The 12,891-nt window shown below is 41.6% G+C and overlaps 1 protein-coding gene across 1 annotated transcript; it reads left to right on the top strand.

Annotated features, from left to right (window-relative positions):
* The first annotated feature begins 379 nt into the window (after window positions 1-379).
* LOC143875989 (uncharacterized) lies at window positions 380-11,678 on the top strand. The gene is made up of 8 exons (XM_077377571.1): window positions 380-526; window positions 624-821; window positions 1,561-1,904; window positions 8,088-8,492; window positions 8,597-8,800; window positions 9,295-9,750; window positions 9,785-10,804; window positions 11,379-11,678. Exons 2-6 carry the CDS (start codon window positions 656-658, stop codon window positions 9,646-9,648), a joined length of 1,473 nt encoding a protein of 490 aa, XP_077233686.1. The 5' UTR covers window positions 380-526; window positions 624-655; the 3' UTR covers window positions 9,649-9,750; window positions 9,785-10,804; window positions 11,379-11,678.
* Window positions 11,679-12,891: the final 1,213 nt, after the last annotated feature.

Raw genomic sequence — 12,891 nt, forward strand, 5'->3', positions numbered from 1 at the left:
TCTTTCTCGCTTTGCTATATCTATTCTTTGTATGTTGGTAATTACACCCCCTCCCAGTATGATACGAGGTTGGCAACCCAATGTTATTTGTCACAATCTCCTCCTCACTGACTCCTTATACGGTCATACCAGTCATCTGCATACATGGTGACTAACTGCAACCAAACAACAGAGCCTTAAATGTTAAGGAAAGAAAGAATAAAAAGATTTGAATCCACAGAAATACCTTCACTTTTCACTGTCATCGTTTCATTGGTTGTTCGTACACTAATCTCTTTTCTTTCCATTTAGACCTTCTAAATTCCGAAAATAACCCCCTGATGTTAATATATTACACTTCAAAACTGTCTTTTGCACTTGGGTATTATAGATTCACAGGGCTATGCCTTGGATGTGTCAAATCACTGCAACTATTCATTTTCCATTAGATTGAACCCTTTTTTTTGAGTTCATGATCTATTTAAACAGATACCAAGCTAACAAACTTCCCCCTCAGAAATTTATGCTATTAGAGTTAAGATCAAAGGTGAGATTTTTTTTGTTTTTCGATTTTTGAGAAGGTTTCTTGTTGTTGTTCTTGTTTATTTTGTTAATGGGTTTTTGTTTGGTCATTTGTGTTATAGGGTTTGGGAGGGTTTTGGATTTTGGAAAAAATATGGCTGTTTTGCAAATAGGAAATCTACCGTTGGGATATAGATTTCATCCAACGGATCAAGAGCTTGTGAATGGCTACCTTAACCCGAAGAACCAAGGGTTGAAATCAAAGGAGGAAATGATTGCCGAAGTAGACGTATGCAAATGCGAGCCGTGGGATCTACCAGGTATGTGTTTGGATTGCAAGAAAACTATTTCTGGGAATTTTGTAGGATTTGTTTTGTTTTCTAGATATTGAGGGAAATGATATGGGCATGGCTTATTTTGATAGATGTCATCATATATTGAATATCCCTCTGAATAAAACTTAAATAGCATGGGTTCAAGTTTATGTTTTTACAAGTATAATCAAATAATAGAAAAAAAAAAAAAAGAAGAAGAAATTCTTGAAAAGCTTTTCCTTCCTAGACTCTTTTAGAAAATTCCAACAATCCAAACCGGGCTTTATTGATTTGGGTTTTCTAAAGTAATGGACAAGGATTTAAATGTCGGTTTCGGCCACCACCTAAACCAAAATTGGTTTGGGCCGAAATTTCAGCTGAAATCATGTAAAACAATGATAATTTTTTTTTAAAAAAAAATTCCATCGAAATGTATAAATTTCAGTGGACAGTGGAAATCTTTAATTTTTGGTGGTAATTTTTAAAATTTTTGGTGGAAATTTTGTAAATAAGGGTGAAAAATGAAATTTCGGTAATTTCAATGGGTAAAATCCTGTATTTTTGGGATTCAATGTACTTTCGGTTTGGGTCCAAAGCGAAACTGAAATATTTCGGACCAAATTGGTAATGGGCCTTCCTTAAAAATAGTTGTGGTTTTATTGCAATTCTCATAGTGTATTCTGTTCGCTGGTTAATGTAATTTAACGTCAAATTATTACTTATTTTTTGTTTTAACGCTTTGTAGGCAAATCGCTGATTCCAACAAATGATCTGGAATGGTTCTTCTTCTCCCCTTGCAATAGAAAGTATCCAAATGGTCACCGTTCTAACAGGGCAACGGAGGCTGGGTACTGGAAAGCAACGGGCCCAGATCGTGAAATCAAATCCCGGTCAGATAGAGTGAAATCTAAATCCCGGTCAGCTGGACTGAAATCTAAATCCCGGTCAGCTGGACTGGGTGTGATTGGGAAGAAGAAAAGTCTTGTTTTCCACAAAGGACGCGCTCCAAACGGCAAGGCGACTAGTTGGATAATACACGAGTATAGGGCTACTAAAAATGAGCTGGATGGTAAAGATGATGGTGGGCAGGTGAGAATTGCCTTGTGTTTTCATTTTTTCCGATGATAATCGAATCTTGTGCTTTGACGGTTGTTAACTCTAATTGAGCTAGACATTCAAAAAAAAAAAAAACCTCTAATTGGGCTTCATGGTGGATCTTCATTTCAATTGTTGAAAATTTTAGTTCAAGCAAATCTTGTTGCAGATCTTTTCCATTGTATTTATAATATTTGTTGAGAGGAGAAGAGATTAGAGAGAAAAGGAAGAAGTTAAGGTTTACTCCCCCTTACTTTAGTATTTATATATAAAGAGAACATACAAAGACCACTATGCCCTTAGGCTATGCAATACACCTTCTAACACTCCCCCTCAAGCTGGAATGTATATATTGTACATTCCAAGCTTGTTACATATGTCACTTAATTTTGTATAGCTTAAAGGCTTTGTAAACACATCTGCTAACTGATTAGCAGATCTCGTGAAAGAAACATGAATCTCGCCTCTGTGTATCCTTTGGCGAATGAAGTGGCAATCAACCTCTATATGCTTGGTTCTCTCATGAAAGATTGGATTGGTAGCTATATGAATTGCAACTTGATTGTCACAATACAGCTGAGCTGGAGCAGATAAAGAGAAACCAATCTCTGAAATGAGAGAACGTAACCAAATAAGCTCCCCACTGGTATGAGACATAGCACGATACTCTGATTCGGCACTCGACTTGGAGACTATGTCATGCTTCTTACTTTTCCACGACACTAGATTGCCACCAACAAAGGTGCAATATCCAGTGGTAGATCTCCTATCTGCTGGAGATCCTGTCCAATCTGCATCACAGAAGCCTTCTACCCGGGTATGACCATGCTTCTTGAATACGAGTCCTTTCCCTGGTGCTTCTTTCAAGTAGCGAAGAATCTGAATCACTGCTGCCCAGTGAGAAGTACGGGGTGAGCTCATATGTTGGCTGACTGAGCCAACAACAAATGATATATCCGGACGAGTGACTGTAAGATATATGAGCTTACCCACCAGCCTCCTATATCTGCCAGGGTCATCTAATAAATCTCCTTCTTCTGGAAGAAGTTTCCCATTTGGGTCCATGGGAGCAGACGCAGGTTTCACTCCAAGGTGACCTGTCTCCTTAAGAAGATCTAGTACATATTTCCTCTGTGAGAGGGAGAGACCTCTAGTAGAATATGCAACCTCAATGCCTAGAAAGTATCTGAGACGATCCAAATCTTTGGTTGAAAACTCGTTCTGCAAGAAGGTTTTCAACCTGCGTATCCCCTATGAATCACTGCCTGTAATGATGATGTCATCGACATATACTATCAATAGCACACAACCAGTAGTGGAATGAGAACTGAAGACGGAGTGATCAACTGCACATTGCTTCATGCCATAGTGCATGATAGCATCACTGAATCGTCCAAACCAGGCTCTAGGAGACTGCTTGAGACCGTATATAGACTTCCGCAACCGACATACTGAGGAGGACATCACCCCCTGAGCAACATACCCAGGAGGTTGCTCCATATACACCTTCTCAGTAAGCTCACCATGTAAAAAGGCATTCTTGACATCTAACTGATGCAGAGGCCAGTCATGTGTAACTGCAAGAGATAGAAGAACACGAACAGACGGAATCTTAGTGACCGGCGAAAAAGTCTCTAAATAATCAACACCAAAGGTCTGAGTATAGCCTTTTGCCACCAACCGCGCCTTAAGGCGCTCAATAATACCGTCAGGTAAGTGTTTGACAGCATAAACCCAGCGACAACCAACTGGTCGAGCCCCAGGAGGAAGAGGAACTAACTCCCATGTCTTATTGGCCTGGAGGGCCTCCATCTCAAGATCCATGGCCGCACGCCATCCCAAATGATCAAGTGCAGCTGGTAAAGACTGTGGCAAAGAAACAGAGGACAAAGAGGAAACAAAACTCCGAAACATCGGGGTGAGAGAATCATATGAAATAACAGAGGAAATCGGGTGAGCAGTACTGTGAGAACGAGTACGAGAAGCAATGGGAGAATCTGAAGTAGGAGTAGGAGAGATAGGTACCTGAGATGTGGGGGGTGTGATCTCCGGCTGCAAGGACGATGGCGCAGGCGGAGGAGGATGAGCTGTAGATCTCGGTCGACGAGGATGAGCTGTAGATCTCGGCCGACGAGGATATGTCTGCGGAGGAGCGGGAGGAGGAGCCTCAGTAGCCTCAGGAGCCGGTAGTGAAGAGGAGGGATCACAAACAGTAATAGTTTTAGGAACTAATACAGGAGGGGAGAGGAGAGGAGCCTGAAGGGTGGGGAGGAGAAGAGGAAGGTCCGAGTCAGGACCTGTGGAAGGAGTCTCATGAGAAGATACAAAGTAGGACTCAGACTCGAAGAATGTGACATCGGCAGACACAAAGGACCGACGCAGGCGAGGGCTGTAACAGTGATAACCTTTCTGGGTACGGGAGTACCCAAGAAAGATGCATCGTTCAGCCCAAGGGTCCAGCTTATCAAAGCCAGGACCAAGGTGGTGAACAAAACACACACACCCAAAGACCCTAGGGGTGATAGGAAAGGGGTCATGACCAGGGTATAACACATCAAAGAGGGAAGAGCCACCAAGAACCGAGGATGGAAGCCGGTTGGCAAGGTGGCATGCAGTAAGAACAGCATCACCCCAATAGCTCTTGGGAACTCGCATCTGAATAAGAAGAGAGCAGCGAGCCCCATCAAGTAAAGAGCACATCTTCCTTTCAGCCACACCATTCTGCTGAGAGGTGTAAGCACAGGAAGACTGGTGGAGAGTACCCCGACTGGAAAGAAAATCTTGGAACCCATGGGTAGTGGAGAAATATTCTCTAGCATTATCTGTGCGCAAGCATTTGAGGGTACAATCAAACTGATTTGTAACCTCAGAATGAAAAGTACGAAAAGCAGAGAAAACCTCAGAACGATCGTGAAGCAAATACAGCCAAGTCATGCGAGAATAGTCATCAATGAAAACAACAAAATATCTATATCCAAAAATAGGAGTTCTCAGGGGACCCCATACATCAGAGTGCACTAAAGCAAAAGGGTGCGAGGCCCGACTAACAAGCCTAGAGGAAAAAGACACACGGTGGTGTTTTCCAAGTTCACAGGCCTCGCACTGAAAAGACTGAATAGAAACAGAAACTATAGAGGTGCGCCGTAAGCGCTCAATGCATGGATGACCAAGGCGGCAGTACCACTGGTAGGCGTCGACAGAACTGTGTAAATTGGTACGGGGGGACCTTTATCCAGACGATACAACCCATCTACCTCACGTCCTTTACCTATCGTCCTCCCAATCGCAAGATCCTGTAATAAGCAATAAGATGGATAAAATGAGACATAGCAGTTAAGATATTTAGTGAGCTGACTGACTGAAAGTAAGTTAAAGGGAGACTGGGGAACACAAAGCACAGAGGAGAGGGTAAGACCAGGGTAGGGAGAGGTACTCCCTGTACCAGAAATGGGAGTAGTACGACCATCAGCGAGGGTCATAGACTGAGAGGAAAGAGGGTGAAAAGACCTAAGTGATGATAGAGTACCTGTCACATGGTTCGAGGCTCCCAAATCAATGATCCAGGAGCTTGAGCTACTGAGAAGAGAGGCAGGAGTGCTACCTGGCTGTGCAAAGCCAGCACTGGGAGGATGGGCGGCCAAGCGTAGGCGCTGGAGCTCATCATAGTCGGCCTGAGTGAAAGACGGTACAGCTGGGCTGGAGCCGGAGGAAGATGCTCGAGGATCAGAGTCGTCCAGAGTAGAAAGGTGTGCTGATCGCCCGAACTGAGATGGCGGCGGGGGACGACGCTCAGGATGTAGCACATAACAGGTCTCATCACGGTGGCCCTCGCGCCGGCAATGTGTACAATATGGACGAGGTCGGCCACCATATCCCCTGCCACTAGATAAATCCGTACCCATGGTACGTCTGCCACGACTAGAGTCACGGCCACGGCCTCGGCCAAACATCCCACCACCACGGGCAGGACGATCTCCTACTGCATATGCCGCGGTAGCATGACCATAAAAAACAGCAGGAGTAAGAGAGGCTCACCTAGACACTGTTGTGCCCGCTGATAGACCTCCTCGAGGGAAGGCATAGCGCCAGAACCATAAATCTGGTGGCGAAAAAACATAAACTCGGGGCCCAAGGTCTCGAGAAACTGAACAACGCGAAGCTGATCCCGCTGCAGAGCGGCGACGGCTAAGTCTGTCGTCAAGGGCAGAAAAATGTCAAGCTGCTGAGAGTGAGAGACGAACTGACCATAGTATGTAGAAAGAGGGGTGTCACCACGCCGAAGATGCATCAACGCAGAATATGTGACACTAATACGGGAGAGGTTACCAACGCCTGAAAACATAACCGCAGTATGATCCCAAATCCTCTTTGCAGTCGGAAGCTGCATCATAGTCCCTGAAATCTGTGGGATCATACTCTGTTAGAGTAAACTACGGATATGAGCATCATCCGTTTCCCACTGCTCATAAGTGGGATCCAAAGCCTAGGAGGGTCACGACGTATGGTGTGGACCTTCCTTTTGGCAATGAGATAAACTTCCACCGCCACTTTCCAATTCATGTAATTAGAACCATCAAGCTTAACCGTGGTCATCGGGAGGAAGGAGGCATCACCCGATGAATGGGAAATAGGGGTAGAAGAAGAAGAGGTTTGCCCGAGAGAGGGATTGTCTACAATAGGAGGATCCATAGAAGGAACGAAGGCAAAATAGACAACACACGATGTCAAAGTAAGGGACAAGAGAAATGAGAAGGCCTCTAGGGCATAAAGAGATCACTATGTGTGGTGAGAGAATGTGGCGCGACTCCGACGAAGGAGAGGAAAAAAAAAGGACATAATAGGGCCTCTAGGGCATAAATGGAGAAAATCAAAGGTCGGAGTCGCGGAGCGAAGAAGAAAAGAGGGGCGGAAGAAATTTAGACCATAGAGAGGAAGAGGGTTAGAACTTAGGGTTGGAGGGTTAGGGATTTAAGGTTTCATGAGGGATAGGAAATGGGATTAGTAGGGAAAAATGAGGATTTTAATGAGGAAAAGGAAGGGAAGGGTGAAAATGGGAAGAAAGAGGAAGAGATGGGGGTGGAAGAGAGAGAGAGAGCGAGGGAGGAGGAGGAGCAGGGGCGGGAAAAAAAAAAATTTGGCTGGGGCGAGTGGGAAGGGTGGGCGAGAAGAAGGAGAAAAAGGAGGAGCGTGATGGAGGGAGGGAGGAGAGAAGAAGGAGAAGGGGAGCTCCTCCAATGGTCCCTAGGGCACAAAAACCCCTAGGGCTCTGATACCATGTTGAGAGGAGAAGAGATTAGAGAGAAGGAAGAAGTTAGGGTTTACTCCCCCTTACTTTAGTATTTATATATAAAGAGAACATACAAAGACCACTATGCCCTTAGGCTATGCAATACACCTTCTAACAATATTCAAGGACATGTGGTGCTTCTTACTTGTGAAAGTAGGTCAAGATCTTTAGGATTCCCACCTGGTTTGTCCTAAGTTAGCTTGATATCCAGATTTAACTGTTTGGTTCGATCTTTTTCTGGGAACGAGGTCATTTTTTAGAAAAACCTTGTTTGGTTCCCTCTAACACATGCATTAAGAGACATAAATTTCACTTTAATCCTTGTTTGGAAAGTGCTGAATAGTCTGTTCTCATTTTTCCAATTGTTGCGTGAAACTTCAAAAACTCCAAGAAAAATGTCCTTGAGTTCTTTGAAGATCAGAATTAATTGAGCAGAGGAAATCTAGCAACACCAACATAGCTTATGTCATATTAATTACAAAAAGCATCAGTTCTTGGGGGATTGGGCGTGTAATTCAATGGTTGAGGCTTTGTATCTCAACCTTGAGGTCGCAAGTTTGATCCTGGCTTACATACGAAAAAAATCGTTTGTTCTTGGTATTCTCTCCAACCTAGGATCTCCCTACTTTGTCAAAGCTTGTTTCATCTTTTTGTACTTAAAATCTCCAGTGCAGAAATTTGAATATGAATAAAAATATTTAACTATCTGAACTATTTAATAGAATCCCTGGATCTCGCTTTCCATCTGATTAATTATGTTATTACTTTTTTATCCCAATTCTATGGACTCACTTTGTGTTCTGTATTTACTATTGTTTAGGTTTTGATTTCTATATTTCATGATCGCTTCATTAATCCACATGCCTTTATTCGTTCTCTGTTTTTTGCAGGGTTCTTTTGTTCTCTGTCGCCTATTCAACAAAAACCCGGATGAGAATAGTGGCAATTCAAACTGTGATGTGGATGCGAACAATGGAGATTCAAACTTTGATATGGTAGAGTGGAGTGACTTATCTCCCCCCACGCCCACCACCACCATGTCTTCTCCTGTGGAGACACAGAATGCAGATGATGCTGTTGAGCAGTTTAAAACAACATTAAATCAAGGAATTCCAGTCTTAGATATGCAAGAAAAGCCTGGGTCAATTGCTAAGCAACCAATTAATATTGAGGTGTTGCTTGCTGATAAGGCAGTTAAAGGCACTTCTAACCCTTCAATGCCGGAAGATATCCAATCTAGTAATTATGTGGCTTCTGATGTAGAAGATCAGGAGTCTGAAGTAGCAGCAATAGAGGTGAGGAGATATTCAAACTTTTATTGCACTGCTTGATTACACAAGAATGATATTCAAACTAATGCATGTTTATTCTTGCTTTTCAATATTTTAATTTACTTCAGGTTGATACACTGCTGCAAGATTTTGAGATGTTCTATGAGCCAACCTTTGGGCCAATTGGAAAGCAACTAGTGAATATGGAGAAGTTGCTTGCTGATAAGGCGGATAACGGCACTTCTGATCCTTCAATCCCAGAAGACGTCCAGGATAATAATTGTATGTCTTCTGATGTAAAAGTTCATGAGGCTGAAGTAGTAGCAACAGAGGTGAGTAGATCTGTCGATGTTAAGAGAAATTCCTTAATAATTTTCACTTTTTACCATTTTCAATCTGTAACTCATATATGGGAACAAGATAGATGCATGACAATTGGGTGTACCTGACAATTGTTCAACGTTATTTTCTGCAACATATTGTCATTGAGTCATTATGACATAGGACACTAGGATTAGTTTTTCCTAGTGGATTCTAGGATTATTCTTCTTCCCTAGTGGATTCTAAGGCATATTTGAGATCATATGCTTCGGTGACTATTTTCTGTTTGATCCACTGCGTCACATTAGAATTGGGCGTGCCTTATAATTTTTCAAGATTAATTTCTGTTAACATTTTGCAGTTGAGTCCGAGTATGTTTGCTTGCATTTCCAGCTTTTTATTGCACTGCTTGAGTACATGAGAATGAAATTCAAACACTGCTTGAGTACATGAGAATGAAATTCAAACTAAAGCATGTTTGTTCTTGTATTTTATTTTTCTTCAGGTGGATCCGCAGCGTCAAGCTATAGGGATGTTCAATGAGCCAGCGTCTGAGCCACTAGATATCCAAGATTACTTGGATGCAGATTGGGCTCGGATATTCTCGTGTGATTCTCCATTTTATGGTTACAGTATGGTGGGTCAACAGATAGAAAATTTTCAACATGGCAGAGTTCATCTGTTCAATAATGAAGATGGACATTCATCCTTAGAAGATTCCTCCTGGGTTAACACTATAAATAAGCCAGGAGTTCACCGGCAACGAAATCAGTTCGTCAGTGGCGATCAAGGACGGAGCCAGGAATTTGAATTTGCGTCAGGAGGGGCTGACAATGAGTGGCAACAATGGTTGTTATAATATCAACCTAAATAGCCAATCATTTTCCCCTAGAAACTGCCATTTTCAAAACACAATCCTTCCTAATGTTGCCCGAATCCTAATTCTTAGCTTAGTCCCAACCTCAAAAATTTCTAAATCTTAGCTTAGTCCCAACCTCAAAAATTTAACGTAAGCCTCTTACATTGCGGTTCTATACACCAAATCAAACCAAAAGCCAACTAGTAGAAATAAGCAAGAAATTCAGACAATGACCTTAGATCATGAATTCAATCAGAAAAATTCACGAATAAATTTAGCTTAAACTCAAAATCCTGATCATGAAACCCTAGACCCAAAAAACTCAATCCATACCACTACTGCCATTTTCAATAGCACCGAAGCCTAGTTCTTAGAATTCGGTCCCAACATCAAAAAATCAATTTAATCCTCATGGATTCATGTTCTACACAATCCCCTTTTCCCTAGAAAGTGTCATTTTCGACACAAAGTCCATACCCCATACCACTACTTTCCCTAGAAAGTGTCATTTTCAACACACAATCCATACCACTATTGCCGTTTCAATAGCACCGAAGCCTAAATCTTAAATTTGGTCCCAACATAAAAAAAAATCAATTAAATCCTCATGGATTCATGTTATGTACCATCCTTTTTTTCCCGGAAAGTGTCATTTTCGACACACAATCCCTACCACTACTGCCATTTTCAATAGCACCGATGCCTAGTTCTTAGAATTCGGCCCCAACATCAAAAAATCAGTTTACCTTTCAAGAAAAAGAATCAAAATTAAGTGTCATTTTCTATACAATGTTCTATACAATCCTTTTTTCACCAGAAAGTGTCATTTTCGAGACACAATCCATACCACTACTGCCATTTTCAATAGCAACGAAGCCTTATTCCTAGAATTCAGTCCCAAAAAATCAATTTAATCCTCATGGACTCATGTTCTGTATATGAAATCAAACCAAATCCTAGTTGATTCCAGTTCCATAGGATTGAAAAGTAGGAACAAAAATAAATTCATCCTCAAAAACCCAGATGGGTTCGATATTCCAAAGTCACTAATCGTTTCTATATATATCTGTCCTTGGTGGCAATAGCATATGTATGTTTTACTTCCACTGGTGGCAGATCCAGAAGCGATGAAGATGCTGAATTACAGGTTGCAAAGGTGAGCAGACTTGTAAACTGGATAAGTTTCCTGGTTAATTATCTTAGGATATGGTATCCACACCTTTTTTTTATAATGACACTCATGTTTTATAACACTTTTTTTATTGGGTTGTGATAGCATTTTGAGACACGTATGTTTTTAACTGCGAAGTTTGAGAGTTTAAAATGAAAAAAAGAGTGCAACAATAAAGTGTAGCATGCCCTTGACTGTTTTTTTAAGGTAAGGTGGTTTGAGTCCATAGCCTTATGGTTGCAATACAATGCACTGTCCAACTGAGATAGGGGCTCAAACCATTTTACCTAAAAAATGATTCTCCCACCTTATACAGAAAATTATTATTATTTTTTGAATGGTAGATGCAGAAATCTAGTTTACAACTTTGAAATATTTTCCCCAGAAAACTTATTGTTTATCAGCCAGTATAAATTTCAGTTGTTGCTTTTCCCTTCACATTTCACTCATAGTAACTCTGTACTAATGTATGAATCTAGTATAAATCTCAGTTGTTTCCATTCACATTTCATTTTATAGTAACACCTTATTAATGTATGATTCTTTCTTATTGAAGCAGATGTCATTACCCTTTAACTCCGTCCTCAATTCTCTCATAGCTGCGATCAGCAAATGAAGAGGGAGGTTTGAAACCAGGTACGGAAGTGAAGGCCATGAATTTGGGATATCTGTTGTATAGCGTAGTTCTATAGGTCATGAACTTTAGGATATTTGATGTTGAGGGGATTCTATGGGTACAACATGGATTGTAACTGCGTGGGGCGACATCTTGTCTCCCTCGTCACTTGTAGCTTATGTATTTTTGCTAAAACTTAATGAATATGTTACCTATTCTCGAAAAAAAAAAACCTTTGCTGCAGACTCGGATTTGTTCAATAATTTTAGAGAACTAATCATTCAAAAAGATTTTAGCTAATACAATTCGTTGGTTTACGAAGAGTTTCAATTGCCATGAAAGGTTGCTTCTTGCAGCCGTAGAGCTCCAAATGAGACCCAACTCTGAGACATTGTAAAAGTGATGCTCTAAATCTATCTGGAGTTGAAGAAATTAATGCAGTCCAAAAACAACCAGACTTTGTTCTCCAGCCGCATCTGTTACCAGAGATCCAAAGTGATGCTCTAACTCAATCTGGAGTTGAAGAAATTAAATGTAGCAATTGAAGATCCAAAGCAGTTGTAGAATCAAAACAGCCACCTATGAGAGCAAGGTTTCGTGAGTTCGGGCTTCGGAGTAGCAATACTTGAATGCATTAAGCCTGAAGGAGCTGGAATTCTAGGTGTCACAGCCAAAACTATACAAGGATTTTGATCCCATTTGTTACGTGAACCATAAACATTACTGGTTCTAGGATAAAAGACATGAGTTTAACATAGGATCAACAAGTGGATTGATGCATCTCAATGAAATTGGGCACAACTTGGACAAGTTTTTATTTATTTTTTGGAAATTTTACATATTTCATTGATTGTGGAATAGCATTAGGGACCAGAGTCCCATCCTGCATTACAAAATATCAAAGAGAGCTGGATCGGGCATACTAGACACCAGTAATAAGAATACAGTAAAACAACACAATTCGATTCATCTGTCGAACCCAACTGATCCTGTCTTAACAGAACTGATTTTCTTGCATGAAGAGGAATGCTTCAGTTGGAAGCAACCTACTATGAGGATCTTTATGGCATGTTGGCTCCCACCTCTGATTGGTCTAAACTATTCCCTTAATACTTGGCCTTATTTTGGATATCCTGTATTCCTGTGGAAAAGTTTGCAATGTTTATTCTTTTGGTAAGTGTAGAGATGAACCTTCGGGCCCACCTTACAAATTAGGAGTGGGAGGCAATTCTCCCGTACAAGCTGGTACAGTGGTACTCACCCACCGAATCAATGGTCCTGATGACGACATACATGTTCCATGTCTTTTCTTCCCTGGGTCAGCCCCCTTTAGTTAGGGCCAGTAGGGGTGCAACTCGGGCGGGTCGGGTTCCGGTTGGCCTCAACCCGAACCCAACCCGAGCAACCATGTACTCAACCTGAACCCGACGAGGTTCAATCCGACCCGACCCGACCA

This window comes from Tasmannia lanceolata, unplaced genomic scaffold (assembly GCF_043159265.1).
Source record: "Tasmannia lanceolata isolate RefF3 unplaced genomic scaffold, GAP_Taslan_0.1 ptg000002l, whole genome shotgun sequence".
NCBI lineage: Eukaryota > Viridiplantae > Streptophyta > Magnoliopsida > Canellales > Winteraceae > Tasmannia > Tasmannia lanceolata.